Consider the following 26,079-nt stretch of genomic DNA (forward strand, 5'->3'; position numbering starts at 1 on the left):
GCGTATGCGACTTGATATTAAAGATCTTACCATAAAAAATTAGATTACATAGGGACAGGTAGGTGGCATAATGGATAAAGCAACCATCCTAGAATCAGGTGGAACTGAGTTCAAATTTAGCCTTCGACGCTTACTAGCTGTGTGACCCTGGACAAGTCCTCAAAAAAATAAATAAAAAGAAGAACATTATATAGTTTTCATAGCTTTTACTTGGGAGTGAAATCTTAACCAAACAAGGAATGGTTGGCTACAAAAGACAAATTGAACAATTCTGATTACATAAAATTGGAAAATATTTGCCCAGACAAAAGTAATGCAACCAGAATGAGATGGAAAGCAATTAACTGGTAGAGTGGGGATGGGGGAAATCTATGTATCAAATATCTCTGATAAGTATCTGATACCCCAGATATGTAGACAACTACAGAAATGTAGGTCCAAAAGCTATTCCCTACTAGATAAGCAGTCAAAAGAGATGAATATATAGTTCTCAAAAGAATTGCAAACTATTATCAATCACACTTCCCCGCAGAGTCATCAAGGTTTGAAAAGTCACATAGATGGTGGTTGACATACCACCTCTTCGGATTTCATATTTATAGACATTGCTTTTTTCTTTTCTTTTTTAAAATCTCTATTATGATTGAGCATATTTTCTTTTAGTATGATTGTTTTTTGCTTTTCTTCTTCTAGATTGTCCTTCATTTTGGTGTATTTGCACCCCAAATCTACTGTTCTCTCTTTTCTTTCTTTGGTGAGGCTTGCCATGGAAGATTCTAGTTTTTTCTATTCTGCACATTATTTTCATTGTGCAGGTCATAAATTCTGCTCTCAAAATTCTCATTTCTCTTTTGAGATACTCAGGAGAAGTATGTTAAGGTTCCATGTTCTCCTCAAATTCCACAGGAATAGATCTTCTATCTAATCAGGTGCTGGATCATTTTCCTTTGATTTGCAATATTCATGCATCCATGCCAGCACTCATTTGCTAGATCTGGAGACCATATTTCCTACTGCCATTACTGTTTTTGCTGCTGATTTACCCGTTTGTGCTCAATTTTATTTGAATTTTCTTCTTCCTAAAATCTGTTAAGTTCTGTCTCTCCCCCTCCTCCTTATTCTCTCTATTGCTCACTTTCTGACTCCATCCCCTCTGTGGTTTTCTTAGGGGTTGGATCTCACAACATCTCAGTTTCCTCCCATGAAGGGGAATTCATAGCTCACCAGCCTAAATATCTCTGTCCCAACTTACTTTTGGGTGGTTAGTACCAGCCCAGCTAGATGCTGTGCTCCTTCCTTCATCCTTGGTTGAGTACTGTATGCCCTTTCTCCACATGCATGGAGTGTCTTGTCATAACATCCTTGCCTGTTCTCTCTCTTCCTTAGTTCTTTGCCCCAGCAGTTCACATGCTGCAGTACTGGTGCTACAGGAGTGTTGCCTCTAGCAGGTGTTTGTTTCTCAAAGGCTATCACTGCCTGACTGTCATGCTGAAGCTAGGACCAATTTCTGCAGTCTAGAGCTGGGGCCTTTATGGTACAGGAAAGACAGAGGAGGGAACAGAGTGTAGAAGTGGGTTGTTATGATCATACATGTATAACCTGTATCAGATTGCTTGCCAACTTGGGGAAAGGGGAGGGGAAAAATTTGGCACTCAAAATGTTATTAAAAATGAATGCTGAAAGTTATCTTTACGTGTAATTAGAAAATATAACACACAAAATATAACACAAAAAAAAGAAGTGGGCTGTTATAGGCTTGTGCTGCCTCCATGCTTGGTAAGGAGATGGGTGAGTCTGTAGTGCTGGGGTCAGCTTGGGGTTTTTTTTAACTTTCTTCCATATTCTGGGTGTCCTAGACCATGGAGACTGCAGATTTTTTTTTCTTTGTTGCATAGCTTGTTTTTGGAGACATTTGAGTGGCAATGGAGATCAATGAAAATGTCTGTTCCTCCATTTTGTTGATCTTATGATCTAGAAGTTCTCTAAGAGACCGTTCACTTGGAGGGGTTAGGGAGGGATACAGTGGGAAATGTTGGGGATGTAAAAATAAAAGATGTCAATAAAATTTTATTTTTTTAAAGTATATGTCTCCTTCATTTTATAGCAGAAGTATTGTATATTGTAGAAGGGTTTTATTGTTTGCAGGTAGGACACAGTGGCTTGCACAGTCACTTCTAACTCTTCTGATTCCATGAAACTAAAGTCAGTTGAAGGGAAGACTTGCCTCAAGTCACACAGTTACTTACTGAGTAAGAATTCAAATGGGTTATATCAGTGATTTCCTTTGTCCAATGGGCAGCTAGATGATGCAGTGGAAGGAGCAGAAGGCCTGGAATCAGGAAGACTTGAGTTTGAATCTCGCCTCAGACACTTACTAGAGGTGTGACCCTGGGTAAGTCACTTCACCCTGTTTACCTCAGTTTCTTAGTCTATAAAATGAGTTGGAGAAGATGGCAAGCCACTCCAATATCTTTGCCACGAAAATCCCAAATGGGGTCACAAACACGACTCAACAACGAGAACATCGTCAAAATCATCTTGGATAGAGGTGTCAAACACAGCCCAAACGAGATTAAAATGTAATTGGAAAATATTGAACAAAAGAAGTAAAAATACAATGAAATATAGATAATATTACATTTAAAAACTAACTGAATATGTGGCCTGCAAGGATCCTTTACGGATGGATCAGCGGCGCAGTTTCTGAGTTTGACACCGTAGATCTGAATATAGCAAGTCAAGGTGAAGAGATTTATCAACAATTTTGCTTGAAAACTCTAGGGATAATCCAGAGACAACGAGAGAGGTAATGCCCACAACTGCTGAGAAACAGGAAAAATTTAGGACCAGAGCAAGAAGAGTTTATTGCAAACTTTAATCATTTAAGGCTGCTAGGAGTAAAGACATGGGATCTCAGGGAGTGGCTGGCGAAAAAGGGAGTTTGGGCCAGAAAGACCCCATCCAGGCCCTGGGGACCCAAATTCCCTTCAGTAGAGCAGATGCCCTTTATAAAGAAAAGAACTATTCCTTAAACCCAAGGGCAGTGTCCCCACAGGCAAAACAGAACCTGGCTGTAAGGATCTGCATAATCTACACCCAGAGGCAATGATCCAGGTAACCTACCGCTCTTTCCCTTTCCCCAGCCTCCTCATTCCTTCCCCTCCCCCATCCCAACCCATAACTTTATCCTGATTTGGTCCTAACGACATGGACTCATAATTTTGTGGCCAGTTTTATTTTTTAAGGGGGTGGGTGGGAGGGTAAGTGCTTAATAAATACTTGTTAAATGATCTGGATAGTTAGTCCCATTCTGCACTTGAAAGGTGTAGACACATACCTGGGAGGGAGGAGAGTTTATGAAGGCAGTGAATGCATTATCCAGATGTTAGGCTGTTTGAACCCTTTAAACTCTGCGTCTTGGGTGCTGGCGCAGAATTGGCATAATTATCAAGATAATCTGACCCTGAATTCTTCCCCCTGCCCCAAGAACCTGCTGCCCATTGCCTTGGAATCTTCAGACCATGGAGGCTAACATGAGCTTCTTGTCATTTTTAGGAGAGTGTTAGCCACCTCCCTCTTTCTCCCCTCCTCCATCTCACTGCCAAAGGCAGGGAAAATACAACTGGCAAGGGGATTGGAGAGTAGTTACTGACTGTGTGCCTGGTTTTATTCTCACATGTTTGGTGTTGCAGTAGTCCTTTCAAAGGGAGAGATGGGACAGACAGGTGACTGGCCTTCAGTCATATGATCAGGCTGGGGGAGGCAAAGAGGAGCCTGGATAAGAGAGCCCAGCTCTGCCCCAATGACATTCAAGAGGATTTCCTCCCTCCCCCCACCCACCACATCGTAAGCCAACTTGGCCACCATGCTGGCTTCTCTCCTAGGTGTGTGTTTGTCCATTTGGAAGGAAGTGACCCAACCCAACTGCAGAGGGAAGGTCTGTTTAGGGAAGGGGGTGGTTGTGTGGTGAGGTTGAGTTAAAACTTGTCCATTTTTATTCCAAATCTTCCTCGCTCCTACAGCTACTCTTCCTCCCCTAAAGCTTATCTGGAACTATTTTCCTCCAAGGGCCTAGAGAGGAATAGGTGAGCTGGGTCCAGAGTTATATGGGAGGCATGGAGCACCCACCCCTTCTCAGACTCACATCATCTGGGGTGCTGCCAGAGCATCTTGGGGATGCTGCTGCTGGTACCAGGTCCCAAAGTTGCTGACATAGCCCCCAGCAGGCAATGTCCTGGACCTGGGTACATCCCACAGTGAGGGGAGGGATGGGGACAGGGCTGGGAGGGCTCCCAGAAGCTCCCCTTCTTGATTGCTAGACCCCTGCTTCATGATCTTCTTATATTTTGAACGTTTGTTCTGAAACCAGATCTTCACCTATTGGGTAAAAGGAGAAAAAGAAACAAGTCAGAAAGCAGAGATCTCATAAGTCCTTCCTATGTCCCAAGTATCAGACTTTGTGGGTGGAGTGGGATTGGAACCCTTCCCATGCCAGGCTAAATCCATTCAATTCAATTCAACTAACATATTAATTGGCTACTATACCAATATATGAAAAGCAGCCTAATATAATGAATGGAATTCCAGACTTGGAGTAGGACAAAGCTGGATTCAAATCCCCACTGTGACCTTATTAACTGTATAACCATGGGGCAAATTACTTAACCTTTTAGAGCTTCAGATAACTCTCTAAAACCACATTTTAGACAACTTAGTAGAAGGAGTTTCAACGCTGAAGGACTCTTAAACTCCTTTACATTAAGTGGAAGGTACTGTGTCGGGGGCTGGGGAAGAGAAAATTAGACAAAGTCTCTACCTTCCAAAAGTTTGAGGTCTAGGGTGCTTATAGAAATTAATACTTCCAAAAGTTTGAGGTCTAGGGTGCTTATAGAAATTAATATAATAAAAATATTCAAAAGATAAAACTATGCAAAATTAGTGAAGGGAGAGATTACTTCCAGCTTGGGGTAAGAGGGTGGCTTTGTGGAAGAGATGGTACCTAAAATGAAGCCAGAAAGAAGGGAAGAATTTTAATGATAAATATGAATAATTTTAATGATAAATATGAATAATTTTAATATTATTTTAATAAAAATAACGATAAAATAATAAATTATTTTAAAATTTATTAAAATAATAAAAATTTTAATAATATTAAAATTTTATTAACAATAAAGTGGAAATGGGGATGGTGAGAGGGGTTTTCCTAATTGTCCCATGGACATATCTTGTACATACTTTTCCCTTCTCCAGAAATGTCTTCCTTTCTTGTCTTTACACCCATTCTTGAAGGCCATCTCAGTGCCACTTCCATTAGCCTAAAAAGATCTCCCCTCCTCCCAAAGTCCTGTAGTATTGTATGCAGTCTTCATTTGGAATTTATTACATACTACCTGGTACTGTGAGGTTCTGGCTCTCTATCATATTACAGTAGTGTCTTCCCAGCACAGAATGTAGACTCAATAAATTGGTTGATTATTTGCCTAGCAGTCTCTCTTTGAATGTATTTTTTTTTGTAGGTAGTTTTTTTTTGTTGTATTTTTTGGTCAGGGGTTTGGGTTGAGGGGTACGGAGGCAGGAAGTAGGGTTGGCCTAACCAGTGATCAGCTGCCCTGATAGTTTGATTTCAGGAACTCCTGGAAGATCTCTCCCTTTCAGCTTCCCAAAGTAGTTCCAAATTCTGCCATTAGGAGCCCAAGGTTCAGGTTTTGTCTGGCTACTTAAAATGCAAATAACTAGAGTTTAATCACTCATTAAGTCTTGTCATTTATAACTCAGTGTGAATGAGTTTATCAGATCTCCGAGTCAGTGCCAAAGCTAGTGGGGAGAAGTGCCCAGAGACAGAATGGAGCAAGAGATGGAGAAGGTTGGTCTGTATTCAGGGCACTGAAGGGGAAGGGGGCGCAGGCTAAAGATAAAGTTTGCTTAATGGCCTTTGCCTTCTCATTCCACTCCCTCTTCAAGTCCAATTACTTCCTCTGGGGCTGCATGGAGAACAGAGCAAAGGCAGGGTGGTCTAGGTGGGGTCCCTTCCTCCCCACCCCCAGGGCATCTGGCCCCCACCTGAGTCTGAGTTAGGCCTAGCTGGGCAGCTAGCTGAGCCCTCTCTGGAAGGGCCAGGTACTGCGTGTGCTGGAAACGCTGGTTCAGATGCTGAAGCTGGAGGCTGGAATAGATGGTTCTGGGCTTTCGAAGCTTCTTGGTCCTGCCATTCAGCTGGAGTCCCTCTGGCTGTGGTAACCCAAGTGGCTTGTCCAGGTCTGATGGATGGGAGAGCAGTAAGAAAAGGAATATTGGTTTCCTAGTACCAGCCATGCAGACTCCTCACTCTCTTGGGCCCAAACATGTCTCTTGGCATGAGGTTCTAAGAATGGCTAAAGAAAGACATTAGGACTCCCAGGGTTCTCTGCCTATATCCTTAAAGTATCTACTCTCCAGTCTTTGTCCCTCCCCCATGTCCCCTAATTCCAGTCATTCCCCTCAATTTCATAGAAGTGGGCTTATCTGGAGCCACCAGAAAAACCAACTCCTAATGCAGTCTCTACCTCAAACTCTTGAAAATGAAAAGGTATGTGGAGAGGTGGGAAAGAAGTCACAAGTCCTAACCTACATTCAAGGCTGCTTCTATCTAGCCTTTGGGCCTCACCAGAGCAGATTAGGTATTTATTTTTCTCACTCCTGGGATTGAGTCTCCTGGAAAGACTGCCCTAACCTTCATCACCCCCCCCCCCATCTTTTCCTTTATGGGCCTCCAATTCCAGAGAAAGAAAAGGGTGGGAGAAGTAGATTCCATAGAACCACGGCTTGTCAGAACTGAAAAGGGGGAGAAGGCTTTGGAGATTCCACAAGAACCACATTTTACCAGAACTACAAGAGACTTAAGAGTCTAATCCCTCTTACTTTACTGAGAAAGAAACTGAGGCTCAGTGGGAGGGAAGAGATTTGACCCAGGATTTCTCCCATCTCACAAAGCCTGCCTGCCAGGGTTCACACTCTGAAAAAAACTTTCTTTCCAAGCTGTCATTCCTATCCCCCTCTTACCTCCCTCAAAAAACTTCAAAAAAAAAAAAAAAGAGAGAGAGAGAGACTGTGCCAGAGATAGCTTTGATTTGGGGAGAGCTGGATAGCAGGTTTGAGTTTTATACACCCTCTAGATGAATCAATTTTTTATGACTTTTGTCACCAGGTTTATTCAGTGTTTTTACTGAAAACTTAAGGGTGCACCACCAAGACCCTCCTTAAGCCATTACTAGTGCTAGGTCAGCTGCTGACCAGTTGTGGAACAGGTACCTGGTGGGTGGCTCAGGGTACTTTTGTTTTGCACTGCGCAGAGCAGGGGCTGAGAGCCCCAACTTTTGCCTGATGACCCCAAAGGAACAACAAAACCTGACCCACCCTCAGCCCCCTCTCTTGCTCCAGCCTCAGGTGAGGCAGCTTCTCTGTCCATAGGGTCACTATCATCGGTTCATCCTGGAAAGTGAGTAAAACAAAACATCCCCTGTGTCAAGCAAACTTCTCTTCCCCTCTCTCACTCCATTTCTCCATTATCCATTATGAAGGGTCTGGAAGGCACCTTCCTAAACACCAAAACCCCAAAGCTTTCGTAAACCTTAAAGTAGCAGGTAAATGCTATTGTGCATGCGGTTGTTATTCTGCCCTTTGTGTGTTCTTTGAATATGCGTTATCTGCATTTGTCAAGAAGTCTCTATGTGCAGCAATTGTGTGTTTGTGTGTTCCTGGGGGGCAACATCTGCTTGGTTGCCTCAGTATCTGACCTGGTGTTTTTGTACGTGTGTCTGGAGGTAACTATGTATCTGTGTATATTTCACTGCGTGGTCTCTGACTGAGTCCACTGAAACATTGCCATCCTAGTCTCAATGTGTTCCTCTCCCCACCCCCTGAGAGACTGATTTCCTGAGGAGGCTGCCTGCCCTCCACCCAAATATTACCAACCACAGCAGAGGGTGCCACACTTCCCTAGTAGTTCCTCTTTACTGCTCACAAAAGCTTTCACCCCAAATTTCCAGAAAAAAAGTTTTATTTTCTTTTCTTCCCCCAATACAGCTTCCTATATTCCATGATGTCTACACTGACCAAGAAAAACAGCAAAGCAAAGATCCAATCGGAATCACCTGTGCAGATATGATTTCTCTGGGTATGACGGGAGCACAGGAGATGGGGAGCTGAAGAGATAGACAGACAGAGACAGAAAGACAGAGAGAGAGAGAGAGAAAGAGAGAGAGAAAGAGAGAGGGAGAGAGGAAGGGAAGGAGGGGGAGAGGGAGAGAGAGGGAGAGGGAGAGGGAGAGAGGGAGAGGGAAAGGGAGAAAGATACCAGCAGAGCTGATCTAATCATTTTCCCCAGAGCCCACAACCCCAAAAACATGCAGCCAATATTAGCTCCTACTTTGTCCTTTCCTCTCTCCCTTCTCACTGTCTATACCAGGGCTCCCAACGATTCTCTGGTCCCAGAGGCAAACCCTGAAAATGACAAGTAGTTCAGCCCTAGTGACTGCAAACAATCACTGAGCCTCATTTTAAAAGTCGGCTTCCTTTTGTTGGAGGAGCTGCCTCCTGCGGTCACCCGAAGCCCCTAGATGAAACCTCCTTACAGTCTTGTCACTACAGCTCCAAATAGCAACAGGCAAACTCCTCCTCATAGCCAGACTACTACTGCCTTTCCAAGGCAAAGAGACCACAAAAACCACTGTTGAAGAGGTAGCCCTCGGAAAAGGGGTGCTACAGAGAGCATCTACCTCAAGAAGGGGAATACCAAACACCCAGGTTCTAGAACATGGGATCTGGGTTCCCGGACAAGTGCAGACTAGAGGTCAGTGAGAAGGAGGAAGAAAGGGAGTAGAGCCTCAGTCAGAAATTTTTCTTCGTTGGACCCGGGAAAGAAAAGAGACCAGGAAAAAAACCACCATTATTTTTGATTCTCATTCTGTCCTTTCCCAGAGACTTGGACTAAGGGAAATAAGGGAAGGGGGATTGGAAAACCAGTAGAAAACATCAAAAGAACAAATCTATAGAGGCACACACCCACACCAATTTTCTTTTTTCCAAGGAGGAGAAAAAAGAAAAAACAAACACCAGAAAACCATAACATACCTTTGCTTCAAACTGTACAGAGGATAGAGAAAAGGGACTGTGATTCAGGGGGAATCAGCCTTTCTGCCCTTCAAACACCACCCTAACCCTTTGGGAGGTGGGGTGGGAGTGGTGGCCAGATTTTTTCAGGAAAGATAAGTAACTGGTGTGTAGGGACCACTTGGCTGGGCAAAAAGAATTCTCAAAAACTGGAGACAAAGAATGGGTGTTATAATACCCAGGGTAGGGAACAAAATCTCTTGGAGACAGGAGGGCATGCCCCAAATAGTGGAAACATTTCCTTGGACAGTAAACCAGAAGGCCTGGATCCTGTCACTAACTTTATATTGTTATCTTTAAGAAGTTGTTCACTATGGATCTGTTTCCTTCTCTATTGACTGTGAGGGGACTGGACCAGATAATGGGAGAAGGGGGATCCCATCATTGACATTTTGCAGCTCTAAATATTTTTACTAAGATCTAGGAGGAAAGGCTGGGCAGGGAAATCCTGCTGTCACTGTGTGAAGGATGGTGACTTGATATGTCACTGAGGAGAGTGTCACTGTATAGAAAGCTGGGATGTAGTAAGTCTAAGATAGACTGAATGGAGGAAATTACTGAGGGTGTGTGTATCATTGTGAGAGTCTAATTGTGGGAGTAATTAGGTACAATTAGGCTAACTCCTGTGAAGGTGATGTGGTGCATTAACTGTGCAACCAGGTGCATTTGCAGGGCATAGGGTATATGTGAGATGGTGTGCAAATAGTATGAACTGTGTGTAGAATAGAGAAGTCTGTGGAACTTCGAGGTAGCTGGGACATTATTTTTTTTGTGCATGCAGTTATATGAGGTCGGTTTAAGTGAGATGGTCTGTATTTACCTACTCTGAGAGTACCCCTAAATCTTTGTTAAGGATGATGGCCCTTCCATTCACCCGAGGCTCGAATGTCTTATCTGTAGTGTTTGTCCACTGTACTCTACACCTTTCCCAGACAAGGGATTGACTGATTCACAGACCAGTACTGCTGCTGCTGGACTCTTCGAAGTCGGGAGAGAGCCAAGATAATGAAGCATAAAGTTTTTTGCCCGTTGTTTTGGGAATGACGTAACTCTCACCCAAAGACCTTAAAAGAACGGTGTAGAGACGCATGTCATGGCCCAAAGGGTCAGAGATAGGAAAATATGTTGGGGAAGGAAAAGGAAAAAAAGATCTCGATTGCACACCTCCAGTTCCCTTAATGGCCAAAGCCGCAGCTGTGTCGATGTCTTTCCCGCTTAACTTCCCTCAGACGAAAATGGATTCGCTTGTCTTTTTTTGGTTAAACTCGAAGGAACTTGGTGGATGGTGGGGGTGGGGAAAGAATGTTCCGAATGATCTCTCTCTCCACCCCACAAATCATCAGCCCGTTGGCCAGGCTGCAATTTCTCTTAATACGGGTTTAGTGTAAGAACCGCTTGTAAAGACATTTGCTGCGGAAGGAGACTGCGATTCTTTTCTTGGGGAGTTTGTTATGGATAATGATAACACAAGTATCCCTCCCCCCCCCCCCACTTTTCCCCAAAGTATACATCTGGATTGTTTCAATTTTCTCTTTACACGTAGGAACACACACATGCCCCGCTGGGTGATTTTTTTTGGGGGGGGGGGCGAGCTGGGAGAGAACGGGCCCGGCTTCACTTAACTGCAAATCGAAACCAGGTCGAACTTGAAAGGAGAAGGGATCGACCCGCCACCCCCTCACCCCTCCTTCCGCTCCAATCCTTTCTTCCTCCCTCCTTCACTCCCTCCCCCCAACCCTCAGGTCGAGTCGAATACAAGTTAGACTTCAATCCCGCTGTCTGCGTCCAACCTTTGGAGGGCAAAGGAAGCGGGAGAAAAGCAGGTATCGGGGATTCGCCAGAAACGGGGAAACTGTTGTCGGAGAACCCACTCCCCCGGCGCTTCCGCCTTACCTGCCACCGCCTGCAGATTCACTGCAGGGCCACGGAGATGCAGCGAGGCGGTCCCGGGCTGCTGGTAAGGCAGGTGGGGGCCGCTGGGGGCTGTGGGGCTGACATAAGGGTAACCTACCGCGCAGCCGTAAGACTGCGAGGCTCCTGGGTAGGGCCCCTCGGGGGGCTCGGGGGACGAGGGCTGCAGACTACGGGGGTACGGGGCAAGGGAGTGTTGGGGCGGAAGGGCAGGAGAGAAGTCCTGGAAGGTGGCTTTGGAGGCATCGGGTCCCAGGAGGGTGGTGGGCAAAGAGGTCATGGTTACAGTGGCCCGGGGCCTAAAGCTTCCTGGCACCTGGATCCATGGCCTGGCCAACAGCTTCTTCTACCTCCTTCTTCTATCCGTGCCTCCCGCCGCTCTCTCTTCCCCTAGCCCAGTGCACCGGGTTCCGAGAGCCTCCCCCCCCACCCCCCGAACTTAAAATCTCGGGGAAAGACTCTCCCCACGCCGCCTCCCGCAGAGAGCGGGAGCCGGGGGGAGGGGGTGGGAGAGGGGCCGAGGCCCCCACCCCACAGTTTCGCCCTCCCCCCACCCCAGATCGTCAAGCCCCCTCCCTTTCCTTCTACTTCTCCACAGCTTGAGATTCTCGGGCCCCGGGGCGGGGGGGGGGGGGGTGCACTCTCCCTGCGTCCTGGATTGGCTAAAATGCTCAGATACGTCACCGAGTCCCCTCCCTACCACGCCTCCCCCAGCAACTCTTTGGAGTAATTGATCTCGGGCAACTTGTAAGGTGGGATCTGTGTACTGGATCCAGGGTTATCAACTGAGAGGGAGATGCTGTAAGACCACAAAGTTCCCCTGGGATATGGGCGCACCCAGGAGTCCGGAAAGGCAGAGGCTCCTCACCCCGGAAAGGCAGTTTGGGACTCGCGGAGCTGGGTGAGGAAAGGCCTGTGTTAATTGACTCTGAATCGGAGTTGGGCAGAGGTAGTTGAGGAGAGAGAAAGGTTCAGGGGTAGGGAGTCGGCTGTACAGGTGCGGGGGTTGCGCAGCTGGCCCACCCTGAGTCTTTCCTCCTGACGCCCGGCCTTGATTACTGCTTCTGGGGACAAGGGACGCAGGGCTCGGAAGTCTTCTCGTTCACCAGCTCCGGGATGTCAAGAAACAAAATGTTCCGAAACCAGTAAACAACCTCCACCCCCACCCCCCAATTTTCATCCCCTCTCCCCGTTTGCCACTCTGCCTCCAGGCCCAGGTCTCGGCCCGGGTCTACCCTGCCCCAGCTGGACGGAACGGGGCCAGCCAGGCGGCTGCAGGCATGGGAGGCAGGGCTGCAGGTTCAGCTCGTCGGAATGTGAGGCGGTGCAGTGGCGAACCGTGCTTAAAGAGGTTGTTGGTAAACAGATCCTGGGCGGAGGGAGGTCGCTAGCTGCCGGGAGTTAGGAACCGAACCAGCGCCCAGCCAGCTCGGCTCACGTGTTTGGATACACACCCCTTTCTACACACGCAGGCATTCGCACCCCTAGCACCTGCCCGGACGTACACGCGCTGTGCTTTAAGTCTTCATTCTGGGTCCCAGAAAAGTCTGCGCCTCTTGTCTATCTCCGAACTCGTTCTTCTGCTGGGACAACTTTGAGGCCAGGGGAAAGAGTAAAAATTAGGAATGGAGGGTAGCCTCCAGGACACGGCCCCCTGCTCCCGGAGTCACTTTCAAAGGGGCTCATTCTCGGTGGCCTTTTATCCTTTCCCCACAGGCTCAGACCTCTGAGCATGAACCCTCAAACTACCAAATCCCTGACCTAAGAAGGTTAGGGGTGATGGACAGATATAAATGGAAGTCTTAATGTATCTTCTAGAGACCCCCTAGAAATACACCTGACTGGGTCGATTGAAGTACGAAAGGGTTTTCCCTTGCTGCCTAAGAGAGAATTTGAGCTCCATAAACACAAGTAAACAAATGTGCTCACAGTCTTAATTGCTTTTAAAGACATAAAACAGGTGCACAATCCAAGTATACTACACTATACACATTCCCTTGTGTACCATTCACATAAAAATGGGTGCATATATCAGAGATGGTCATCCACCGTTTCAGTAACTGCCATTGGACTGGTATTAGCTGTATTTTCTTGAAATCAGGTGGTTAAAGTTGGTGTTTTAAATTATCGATGTGTATGTTGGTATATTTACATATACCTGTGTAGATGTATGCATGTAAGTATATGGTTTTTGTAACATTACTGAGTTATGTTACATATTGATAAAATGGAAGTTAAATGATCACTTCCAAGGGATATATATAAGTATTTCTACATGGGTTGAGGGCTTGAATTATTTTGGAGGTTCTTCTTTCTACCTCTTAGATTTTATAGTTCAAGAACAAGAGGCTGCCCAGTGAATCATAGAAGCTTTCACAAGTTTTTGAACTTACTGAGGATCAGGCTCAGTCTACAACTAATGACCCTGCTGCCACTGGTTGTTGAGTCCTGGAATAAAAGTAAAGTCTGTGCTACTTAAATATGGCACCTTCTGAAGCCACATTTCTCCTCGCCATCCTTTTAATGTCCTTGGTATAATTTAGGGGCACAAGAGTGATGGAGGTTGTTTCTTTCTGAGAATCAGGAGACCTGAGTTTGATCTAAGTTCATCATTAGCTCTCTGCTTGAGCAAGTCAAATTAAAATTATTTCTAAGCACCATAGGGTGCTTTGATGTTCTGTGGAAAGAAAGAACACTAGACACTTGTGCTCCCCCCAGCCCCCAACAAAACAGGAATCTATCCACTTCTGTATCTACGTATTTGAGACTGTGGTCAAGAACATTTTTCATGTCCAAAAATTTTCAAAGAACCTGAGCAAGGGAAGTGCCCACCTCCTGAGTACCGGTTAAGAGAGTGAGAGCATCCTAGCCTGGCTTTTAGCATAGGAAGAAGTAGTGTCATCTAGGGTTGGGGTAAGGGAGAAGGAGAAAAATGGTTGAAGGAACAGAAGGAAAAATAGGAAGGCTGTCCTGTAATCCTCAGGTCTTGAATTGTTTGTAGGTATTGGATGGAGAGAAAGGAGGTTAAGTTAGTTCCCAGCTGAGGACCTTGTACCTTTAAGAGCAGCCAACCTGGCTGAAACTGGACACCTACTAAGCCAGGAGGATAGAAACTAGTTTTCCAAGAAAAAAAAACTCTGAGTCCAGACCAGAGCAAATGGAAACCCAGATCCCCGGGGGCTTTTAGGTTTGGGATGCTTCTCTGTTGGAGGGGGAGAAGGGTTAACTTCGTGGGCTACCTGAAAATCCCGTTCATCTTCCTCATCAATAAGAGACAGGAATAGCAATTTTAAATTCAGAAAAGCTTTTTATTTTTGAGAATTCTCCCTCTGATCACATTCCCAGTGCCTAGCCCTTCTTTAAGCAGAGAAGACACAATCACCCCAAAATGTGTCTGCTGACAAGTCCTAGTCACTCTCCAACCCTTCCCCCTACTTCTCTTTTTCATCTATGATCTACTCTGTCCACCCCAAGTGGCTTGAATGGGGAGGCACTGGGATTCTAAGTACCCCTCAATGTCCCAGGCCCAGTGTAGTACCCCAGACACTATGGTAGGAGATGAGTGAGAAGAGTTTCGGGTTCTAATCCCCTGCACCTGAAAGGGCTGTGCAAAACCCAGCTTGAGTTCAGCAACTCCATTCTCATGTCTCTACCATTTCTTCCAGTTGGCACTATAATTCAGTTCATTTCAACAAATTTTGGAACTTAATTTTATTTTCTTCTTTTCCTGAAAAAAAAATAGTGTTAATTATGTTAATTAATTAATGTTAATTTCTGAATATGTCCTATTCAATAAACCTTCTCCTGAGACAAAAACTGAAAAAGAAACAAAAAGACCTCTACAAAACCAATGAACATATTAACTATATCTAACAATACATACACTGTTCTACACTTCATAGTCCCCCACCACTGCAGAAAGAGTCGACCTCTCCTGCTGGATTGTAAACATCTGGAAGACAGTTTCAGTATCCGGTCAGATTTGTATCCTGAGCAAGTCCCTTGCACATAGTAGGCATTTATGAAATGTTCACTAAATTGAATTGAATTTGATGCTTTGAAATCTCAATATGTTCCCCTTTTAGATACAATTTCTATGAAACAGGCCAGGTGGGAGAGGATAGGGAGGTAGAAGACTGGATATGGAGGCTATAGAACCATAAGATTTCAAATTGGAAAGGAACCTTAGAGACAAATTTCTTACTCCAACTTTCTCATTTTTCAAGGAAAGAAATTGAGGCACAGGAAGATTGAATGACTTTGCAAGGTCTCCAAAGATAGCTTAGTGACAGAAGCAGGACTAGAACCCAGAGCTGATTCTCACTCCAAGGCATCCTACTTCCCCTCTCCCTGCCCATCACCAGGAAATTCTCGTCTATTTATCCTCACTTCTTACCTTGCAGGGAATAGGAAGATAACATCCGGGGTTCTCAGCAGTGGGGAAGATAGGACACACAAAAATAGATTGAGACATGAGTTCTGATTTTGCCACTACTTATTTACTGCTTTTGTGACTTTGAGCAAGTCACTTAACCTCCTTAATTGTGTACTTAGTCTAACCTTCTTCCTTTAAACTTCCTTCCTTATATTAGAGGATGAACTCCCTAAGGGGAGAGTGTGTTTTATCCTCCTCTGTGCCTATCGTGGGGACCTTGCACGAAGTAGATGGTAAATAAATATTAACTTATGAAACAGTGTAGATGCGTTCTTGAAAAAGGAGGCAACAGGGAGGGCAGATGGAGGAAACCAAAGGACAGTTATCACAAGAGTTAGAGCTGGAAGAAAGGATCTTGGAGATCATCTAGATTAATTTCCATCATTTATATTACAAAGGAGGGAACTGGAGCCTAGACAAGCCTAGTAACTTGCCCAAGTCACTACTCAGCTAGTACCAGCTAGTAACAGAGCTAACACTGGAACCTGGGTCTTCTATTCCCAAGTCAAGTACTCTTTCCAATTTCACCAAGCTCTCAAATATGTTTTCTCATATATGTAACCTGGAAGGTCAGGGGTAACATGTCTGAAAACAAACAAAAACAAACCAACTATGGGTAACTTAAGAGAATTAATATGTGATTATATTTTATTGTGGGCTCCATCCTGTTTGAGTCCATTGTATTTCCTTACTATGCTCTACTCTTCCATTGAAAGCAAAAAGTCCTCTGAGGATAGAAATGGCAAAGAATAATTCGTATCAATCCAGGGGCTCTGCAACAGAACTCTTTTCTCTCCCTGCTCCCCCCATACCACAATAAATTTTCAAAAATGAAAGAGCTCTGGACTGAGTCAGAGGACCAAAGTTCTTTTGCCTCCTAGGGCTGTCCCTAATGAACCTGGACAAGTCCCCTCTTGGAATCCTAACTTCCTCTTCTGTCAGATTTGGGGGAGGGGATAAATGTTCCCAGCTTAGGTCACATAAAGCTGTGGTAAAGATTCCAGGAGATAATGGGTGTGTATTGTAATGGAAAACAGAGAACCTGTCACCCGACCACTACCTATGACCAGATACCCCTGCTCTGTCCCATCCTTTTCCCAACAGAATTCTGACAATGGAATGTATTTGAGAAACAGCTTAATTGGAATCTGGAGGCAGAGGAAGAGAGGACTAAGGTTCTGAAGAAACAAAACAAAAATGCAAATAAAAGTAACATTAACTGTAGCCAGTCCCCCCAACTAGCTGTCTAAAATCCCTCTAAGTGGTACCCTGGCTAAATCTGCCCCATTAGTCTACCTGTGCTCCTTCATCTGGAGAAAAGAGCTGCTAGATGCTAGCACAAAGGCAACACATTCCTCTACTTCTAGATTCATAAGATCTAGAAAGAAATATTTTTTAGTCTCTTAATTTTGCAGATGAACCAATCTGAGCCCCAAATATGTTCGGTAACTTGTAGAATGGGGACTAAGTAACAGAGTATATATTCGTACCCAGGTTTTCTAATTCTCTATCTAACTGCTCTTTAGAGAATACGTGTTGAGGCAGTGAAAGTCAAACTGGAAAGCAGGAAGAAAGGGGTTGCTCTTCGGAAGGGAGAAGGGGAGACTGAGGAGGGAAATTGAGTCAAGAAAAGCCTACTCCTACATTATAATTTAGAAATGGTACCTAGAGAGAGACTGGGACATATTACAGACCCATCCGTCAGTGCCTAACTTAAAGGACCGATCTCTATTAACCCATTAGATCCAAGCAACAGCTCTACAAAGGGGGTAGGCAGGTAGGTAGGTGGGTTGGTTGGTTGGCCGGCAGACAGGGCAGGGATTAGTTTCTCCACTTTGCAGTCGAAGAAAACAAAAAGAGAGTGACTTGTCCAAGTTGAAGAAGCCGGTTGGTGACAAATCCACCTCCAGAACCTAGGTCTTTTGCGAATGGCTATAACATTCTGTACTTAATGTAGTTCCACCTCCTGTCTCCAACTCGGATTCCACAGGGATGTAGGGAAACAATTTCTAAGCCTTAAAGCACAGTACAAGTGAAAGAAAGCTATTGTTAAAATCAGTTACCCCTGCACTTCACATATGAACCAGTGTCGAGCTTTTCTTCTTGGCCTCCTTGATACCCTCACGTGACTTGTGCAGTCTAAGTGTCTCAGCTCACTTTGTACCCGCTTTTTCCTTGGGTCGTCTTGATTTGCGTGTGTACATCTCACTCCTCTGAGACGCAGTAAGAGCTTGGATTATGTTTTTGTAGTCTCAGCCAGCTTTCTAGCACAGCTTTGTACCCCTGGCTTTACTTGCAGTAGATGCTTCATTGTTAAGCTTTATCGAAATGACAAGCGAAGAAACAGGTTAGGCTGATTGAAAACCCTCCAGGAACACAAGTGACATTTTTTTGGTTTGTTTTGGTTTTTTTACCGGAAATATCCAGATAGGTGTTGACCTGAGAAGTTCCTCCCTCTTTTTCCTTGTTAAATTCCTGAACTCTTAACTCTAAAACTGCACTTAAATGTCATCCTATTCCAGAAAGGGTTATTGAGTCTTCCCTACCCATTCCCCCATCATAAACTATCTTTGCCCCCCACACCTCCTGAGCATTTGGATTTGCCTCCAAGACCCTCGGTGTGTTTTAGAGCGATGTGGACTAAGGTAAGAGGGCAGGGACATCCAGTCATCTAAACTTCATCTATTTCTTGGATCACCTGGCACCTGCTACCCCTCTCTGCACACAGCAGGCACTTAATAAATGCCTGCGGTAGTATATTGCATTCTATCTAACGAAATGAACGCTTGCTCTAGCCTCACTGCTTTCTGCTTTTCAAGCTGCATGCAAGACCCAAAATACACACCCGACCCTAAACCGCCTGGTCATTATCAGGACAAAGTAACCAGATACTCTTTGCCACTTGTTCAAATCTTCCTTTTCCTGAAATATCTGGGTAATTGCTCCCAATCTCTGCTGTTCTTTGTTTGGCCTTTACTCAGTCAGCTGACAAAAGTAGTGAAGACTGCCTTCCTGCTTGGCGTCCCTGCAGTGAGGGTGCCTTGTATCCTGGCTGCCCAGTGCTGTTTCAGACAGTGCCCTATATATACCCTGGGTGTGTGTACAGGAAAAGAGCTAGGAGGTGGAGGCAAGAGGTATTCCCCAAACCAGGAAGTATGAGTTCTGTGCTTTCTCTGTGGGTCAGATCCATGTAGCCGGCCCTGGCTGGTGTTCTTTCATAACATCACAGTATTTTAAGGGGATATAGACCTCCAATTAACTCATTTTACAGAAAAGGAAACTTTCAGTGACCTAAGTAACTTGGGTAGTTGACAGATAACATGGGAGTACCTTGTCCATGGTCACACAGGCAGTAAGTTGCATAAATGGGATCCAAATACAAGTCTGATTTTTAGATTCTGCATCATCATCCTACTGCATCACCTTTCACTTCCTTTCCCCCTGACCCACTCTCAACTGTAGCAGAAAAAGTTCTTAACACCGAGGTAACATTTTGAATTGTGTGTGTGTGTGTTTGATCCTTGAGGATGGAGATAGGAGAAAGATCACCAAAAGGACTTCCCCATTATGAATTCCCACCCACCACAATTCTCTCCAGTTTCCCACACGTACATCCCACCACACTGTAACTGAGGCGAAATGAACCCCGTGGATTTGAATGTCTTCTAAAGCTAGTAGCTTGGAGCGGAGACAGGGGCTACAAAATTTACTAGGATCCGCCTGGAGAATTTGAAGAGAGAGGCGCACCTCAGGAAAGAACAAAAATAAACGGGCCGTTTCCACAGCTAGCTCAGTCCCCCGGCCAGGCAGGGAGGCAGAGAGACAGCGAAGGATTCATCTGGCTTTGAAACGCACTTTGTCCAGACACCAGAAAAGATGGTCTTGGAATGTTTGTGTGATGCTGCAGGGGACCCGTGAAGCCATTCAGGTATTTCTGCAAGAACTTGACAGAATACTTGGTTTGCCAGCTTTCTGGGGGATCTATCGTTATCTGTTGCTGTCCCTGATAGGTGCAAGTTCCAAGACCTTGTGTCTTCTCTAAACTTTGTATCTCTCCCAGCACCTAGATAGTAAGGAGGGATGAAGGGAAGGAAGGAAAGAAGAGGGCTGGAGGGAAGCGAGGAAGTCAATCAATAAGGGCAAAACCCGCATGAAACGAATTTGGCGTAAAAGATGGCAAGTAGAGGAAATGGCCCTTGAGGTGGTAAACCCTTCCAGTCCCCGGAACTGAGTGGGCAGTTTGAAGCGGGGTTAGGAGGCTCCAGTCTTCACTCTCCTGTGGTTAAAAGCTGGCACTCTGACTAGGATTTAAGGTCATTTCTTACAAGGCAGCATTGAAGTAGTGCAAATTCATGGACGTTGCTCAGGACCCGCGAGAAAAGAAGTTCCCAGGGTTGAATGATCTGCATATACACAACCTTCTTGCTTCATTTTGCCTTGAGTAGGCGAAACCCCAACCAGCCTCAAATTGTGTTTGTTTAATAAGGAAAAGATTTTTGCCCGTTTCCAGTTAACATTTCTTAATTTAGAGACAAAGACTCGGTCAATTGCTAAGCTCCTGGCGCCCAGCCGCAATGAAGGTGTGTGTGCGTGTGTGTGTGCGTGTGTGTGTGTGTGTGTGAGAGAGAGAGAGAGAGAGAGAGAGAGAGAGAGAGAGAGAGAGAGAGAGAGAGAGAGAGAGAGAGAGAGAGAGAGAGCGTGTGTACACGTGTGCAATTGGGAGATGAGGTACGGGCGCCACGGAAAAGTCCGTCCAAACTCTGCAGGGGCGGGAGGAGATACAGACATTCATAGAGAACAAGGAGAAAGTGTAGCCGCAAGAGGCTACATTTTTTTTACATGTAAATACTGTAAAGTGGTTGGACTGATTGAATAGGCAAACCTTTTTAATAGAAATATCCCAGACAGAGGGAGAAAAGTAATTGGGGTAATGTACTAGAAACTGACTAGAGAAAATGATCGGTAGACTAGTGAGTGAATGGTATAAATCTATAGATTTTTATTTTTATCAGCTCTTGCAAAGTCTGGTCACACCACGGTATGGTGGAAGGAGCTGGAGCAGGCAGAAGAGAAGGAGGGATTGTGTTCTTCCTCGGCTAAGGGCTGTGGTAGAGGAATGTAAATGAGAGGAGTCCATCTCACCTCCACTGCCCCCCAGCCTCTCTGTTGGGGTAGCTGTGACCGACAGGGATGGGATCAAAAGGATAGAGTAGGCCATGGCAAGGAGTTGGGTGCAGAGAGGTGGAGTCCAGCGAGCCTACCAGAGAGGTAGGTGGTGATGGTGAGGTCTAGAGCAGAACTTCTTAAACTTTTCCCACCGAGACCCCCTTCAGCGCTTCTTAAACTGTGGGTTGAGACCCATGTGGAGGACCTTTCTGCTCTTGTAGAGGAAGGGGAGGAATATTCAACTGCCCAATAGTCCTCATTTGTTCCAATTAGCTCCCCTTGAAAACGGTTACACATTGGAAGGTCACACAAGAGGGGTGGAGGCTGGGATTTCTGGGAGACTGGAGAAAGGAATGAGACGGCAGGGAAGAAAGATAAAGGGCTCAGAGGCCACAGTGAGGGAGACTAAAACAGAATCTGCTCCTTCTCTCCTAGTCTTTTCCTTCCCCTCATCTGAGAAGGTCAGAGGAGGAGAAACTCATCCACTCACAGGAGATTTATCCCCAGAGTAAGAGTGGGAGTGATCCAAGGACACAAAGAAGGATTTGGGGGTGAAGGAATCTGTCCTGTTTGACCATTTTGTGAACTAGTATTTTGGGGGTTCACCACATACCACTCTTCACCTGGAGTCACTGAGGCCACCTCATTTCCCCTTACTGCACTGATAGGGTGAGGGTTAGAATTAGGGTCAGGCCAAGAGTTGGCATTTGGGGTAGTGGGGATTGGCAAGGCTGTTACTGAAGCAGGGTTTGGACATGTCCAACTCTTTGGAAATGTCTAAAGGAATGAATTCAGGAGAGAGGGAGAGAGAATAAGCACAAAGAGAGAAGGCCTATCCTTCATTTTCCTCTTCTCACCTCAGCCTTTCTCCCTTCTCCTTCTTCAACTTTCTGGGCTCCCAATGCTAGCTTAGATTTACAGAAATTCCTGTAACCTCCACTTCCTCAACTCAAAATCCCCAACCACAAGACACTTAGGAAGGTGTTTTATTTAAAACAGACACAAAGTCTTCTAGGGCCCCCAGTGTGATTTCAGTAGATCCTGTCCCCCCAAGCTTCTCACCCGAGCAAGGAAGGGTGTGTCACAGAATATATGCAGATGTATGCAAATTAGAATGACCCAACCCCAGTCTCCAGATTTATGGCTGGCCAGCCTGGACTAAGAAAGACTGGTCCCTCCCCTCTTCCCCCATTTCCCCAGCCCCACCCCTGACTCACCCTCCGGCATGCAGCCTGGAATGCCACCTCCCCAGCCCAGTTTCCTCCCACTTGGGAAACAAGCTCCTGGAATCATCCCAGAGCCCAAATCTGGAATATCAGGAGTTGAAGGAGCATCTGGTTTGGGGAACAGGTAGAGGAGGGGACTACTGCTCACCTTCTGAGGAAGCAGTAGTAATGGACAGCAAGGGATCGAGCTAGGCTAAAGAATCAGAATCTAGGCTTTCTACCACCTTTTACTATGATTTCAGGCAAATTGCTAAAGCAAGCCTCCGTTTTTTCATCTGTAAAGTAGAGCTAATAATACCTGCCCCAGGTCTTCTCTACCTCACTAGGCTGTTGCAAGGAAAGTACTTGGTAAACCTTAGAGCCCTTTATAAATGTGAGTTATAAAAATAATTTTGTTATTGTTCAGTCGTGTCCCATTCTGTGTGACCCCATTTTCTCAGTAAAGATACTGGAGTGGTTTGTTATTTCCTTCTCCAGCCCATTTTACAGATAAGGAACTGAGGCAGAAAGGGTTAAGTGTTTTCCCAGGGTCACACAGTTAGTAAGTGTTTGAGGTCAGTTTTGAACTCAGGAAAACGAGTCTTCCTGATTCCAAACCCAGTGCTCTATCCAATGAGCAACCTAGCTGCCCTATTATAATAGTATGTAGCATTTATGTAGCACTTCAAGGTTTGTAAAGTGTTTTGCAAATGGCTGTTTCATTTTATCTTCACAACAACCCTGGGAAGCAGGTGCTATCATTATCCTCATTTTACAGATGAGCAATACTGAGTCTAAGGGAGGTTAGATGACTTGCCGAGGGTCATACAGCTACTAAGTGTCTGAGGCTGGATTTGAACTAGGGTCATACATTGCTTGCAGTGCTGGGTAAATATGAGTTATTATTATACTACTTGCCTTGCCACTCAGTGTTGTTATAAGTGAAGCACTTTAGACCTACAGAAATGAAAGATGTTATTAATTATAATAAAAGATTGTTGAAATCCCCTCAGTGGGGACTTTAAAAGAAGAAAGCATGTGGAAAGCAGGCTTTGGTAGGTGGCTAAGAACCAGAAATAAGGGTGCAAGTATGAAGAGGGGGCAACCAAGTCCTGGAGCTGGAGAATTGTGAGGGGGAAACATGTAACATCATATTGTGAAGAGTGGGCTGGATTTGAAAAAGGATTTCTATCAGAATGCCACCTAATAGGAAGTCCAGCTCATAGGAACATGAAAGGAATAATTTAGTCAAAGTGTTTCTAAAATGTTTTGTTTTTCATGGACCCTTTGGTAGTATGCAGGAACCCCTTCCCAGAATAATGTTTTTAAATGCATAAAATTACAAAGAAATCAGTTATACAGAAATGAAGTTATCAAAATGTTTTAAAAACCAAATTCACAGACCCCAGGTTAAGAACCCCTGATCTAGTTCATTTTATAGGGGAGGAAACTGAGGGCCAGGGAAGTAAAATAACTTAATCAAAGTCACACAGGTAGTAAATGTCACAGGGGGAGTTAAACTCAGGTCTTCTCAACTCCAGAACAAGAGTTTAAACACCCCTCTCTCCATGGATCATGCTATGTGAACTTTGGAAAGTCACCCTGTCTCTCTCTGGGTCAGTTTCCTCATCTGCAAAATGAAGGGTTGGGACTAATTGACCTCTGAGCTTCTTCCAGCTCTAAATCTATGACCTTCTAGTGCCTTGTAGGTTTCCCTCTCTAGACTGTTTCTTATGCTTTTCCCCCATTACTAGTAATATCCTCCCACCATCTTGGGTCCCATTTTAATTGAATCCTTCATTCAAAAGTAGCTAAAAGCCCCTTCCTCTAGACCTGAGTACCTAGAAGATGGAGTTCTCTGCCTCTTTTGATTCCCTTTACATACCTTCACTGGGTTCAGTGCCCTTAACAACCCAATAAGTAAAGAGAATGAGTTCTAAGTATATTGGAGGAATGAACCTTCACTGCCAGAGGCCCCAAGTATTGAATCACTAGAGTCTGGGGTCAGGGCAAGGGGGTAACAAACACTTGCCCTTTTATAAATAATCCTCCCCTATATGGTATCTCTCTTGAACCCAGGTCACCAGACCACGCAAGCCAGGGGATTTTAAGGTAGGAGATGAAATGAACTTAACCTCTGTTTGCTTGTAAAACGGGGACAATAATAGTACCTACCTCCCAGGGTTGTTGTGAGTATCAAATGAGGTGATATTTGTAAAGCTCTTAGCACAGTGCCTAGAAGATAGTAGGTGCTATATAAATGTTAGCAGCTGTTATTATTCATTATTATTTTCCTCTTCTCAATCCTGCCAGAGTTCATGCTATACTTGAGGCAGTTAAGTCATACAGTGGATAGAATGTTGGATTTGGAGTCAGGAAAACCTGAATTGAGTCTTGTCTGCAATGCTTACTTGCCATGTGGTCCTGGGCAAGTCAGTTCAATTCCATACAACTCAGTTTCCTCATCTATAAAATGGGAATGTAATATAGACCTTACTACAAAGGGCTGTTATGATCAAATGAGACAGTATGGATAAAGTGCTTTGCAAACCTTAAAACACTTCCTAAGTGCTACCTACTGTAACCTTACTGTTGCTGAGCTTTTTACTTGAGATAAAGCTTCCATCTCTCTTATTTCTTCTCTTCTGCTGCTAGCTGTCACTGCCACTCCCTCAGTTCCAAGGAAACCAGTATGTTCCCCTCCCCCAAATTTTGTTGTTGTTCAATCCTGTCTGATTCTTGGCGACCCCATTTGGGATTTTCAGTGCAGAGATACTGGAGTGGTTGGCTCTTTCCTTCTCCAACTCATTTTATAGATGAGGAAACTGAGGCAAACAGGGTTAAGTGACTTGCTCTCAGGGTCAAACAGCTAGTAAGTGTCCGAGGTTGGATTTGAACTCAAGTCTTCCTGACTCCAGGTCTTGGTTCCGTCGACTGAGTCACCTAGCTGTCTTCCCCTATCCCCCAAGTAGATAGCTTAAAAGGAGCCTTGTTTCCCAGAGATTTTTGTTCAATCCGAGTCAACTGTTAACCAAGGCACCTCTGTATTGTGATCCTCTTTTGGGAGGCTTATTTCCTTTTTGGACTAAAGTCTCCCTGGATGCAAAGTCTGTTTCTGACTTTTTTTTTTTAATCTTTCCACTACGGCACAGAACTAGTCCATGCACATGATAGGTGCTTGTTAGTTCTAAGAGTGTTTTTAAAATCATACATTGTGTTGAAGATACTTGGCTAGGTTCTTTGTGGGTTTGTGCCTCCTGCCTCTTGGCAGAGAGACCCTAAACTTAGAGAGGGTCTAGAGCAGGTAGGACTTGGAGGCCATCTAGCTGAAATCCTTCATTTGACAAGTGGAGAAGCCAAGGCCCAGGAAGGTTAAATTATTTGCCCAAGATTACCCAGGTGGAAACTCTTAAAGGTCTTCTGACTTTAGAATCCATGCTCTGTTTCCACTGTAACAAGACAACAGAAAACATTCAGAAAGATGTACATTCTCCCTCATGGTCAACATATCAATCAGTTTTATTTATAGCTGAACTATACTTTTTTAATTTCAAGGGGACAGAGTGACTTTCAACTTAACAGGTTATGATAGAGTTCCCCCGCCCCAGAATAAAGGAAAGTAAAAAGAAAATGTCAGCAAAACAAAAAATATATAAGTAAAACAAGAGAACAAAATGAACTACAGAAGAGGACACAGAAGCAGGGCAATTTTGTTATATAAAATCCATTGAACATAACATAAACCCATATGTTAATATATAGTCCTTTTTTGGGTTCTTCTCAGCATATTGAAACATTTGTGGTTGTTGATGGTCAAGTTCATAATAAAAAAAAAGTTCATTTAAAAAAATGATTAGTCTCTGACCCAAGAGGAGATCATAAAAAGGTCAGGAGTGAAATCCTCCAAATCTAGTAAGGAGGATAGACCATTTATGAAACTGTAGGTTAGCCATTCAATAACTATAATTGGTGATTGATTCAATTCAAGAGTTTATTAAGCTGCCTACTCTGTGCAGGAGATAGTTAAATGCCTAGGGTAGGAAAGAATATAAGGATAAATAGGAGAGAGACCTTCCTCTCACAGAGAACCAGCTGGGATGGATACAAAGGAGCCCTTGGCCTGGAAGACAAGTTGGTCCTCATCTCTCTGAGTTTCAGTTTCATTTTCTGCAAAATGAGGATAATCCCAATAGCCCTTACCTCATAAGGCTG

At 44.6% G+C, this 26,079-nt stretch overlaps 1 protein-coding gene across 1 annotated transcript; it reads right to left on the reverse strand.

Annotated features, from left to right (window-relative positions):
• Nucleotides 1–2,856: 2,856 nt before the first annotated feature.
• On the reverse strand, nt 2,857–13,535 carry DLX4 (distal-less homeobox 4). Its single transcript, XM_072646098.1, has 3 exons — nt 11,044–13,535; nt 6,064–6,260; nt 2,857–4,377 (listed from the first exon to the last, which is right to left on the reverse strand). Exons 1-3 carry the CDS (start codon nt 11,339–11,341, stop codon nt 4,141–4,143), a joined length of 732 nt encoding a protein of 243 aa, XP_072502199.1. The 5' UTR covers nt 11,342–13,535; the 3' UTR covers nt 2,857–4,140.
• Nucleotides 13,536–26,079: the final 12,544 nt, after the last annotated feature.

The sequence above is a fragment of the Notamacropus eugenii genome, chromosome 2, assembly GCF_028372415.1.
Source record: "Notamacropus eugenii isolate mMacEug1 chromosome 2, mMacEug1.pri_v2, whole genome shotgun sequence".
Lineage (NCBI taxonomy): Eukaryota > Metazoa > Chordata > Mammalia > Diprotodontia > Macropodidae > Notamacropus > Notamacropus eugenii.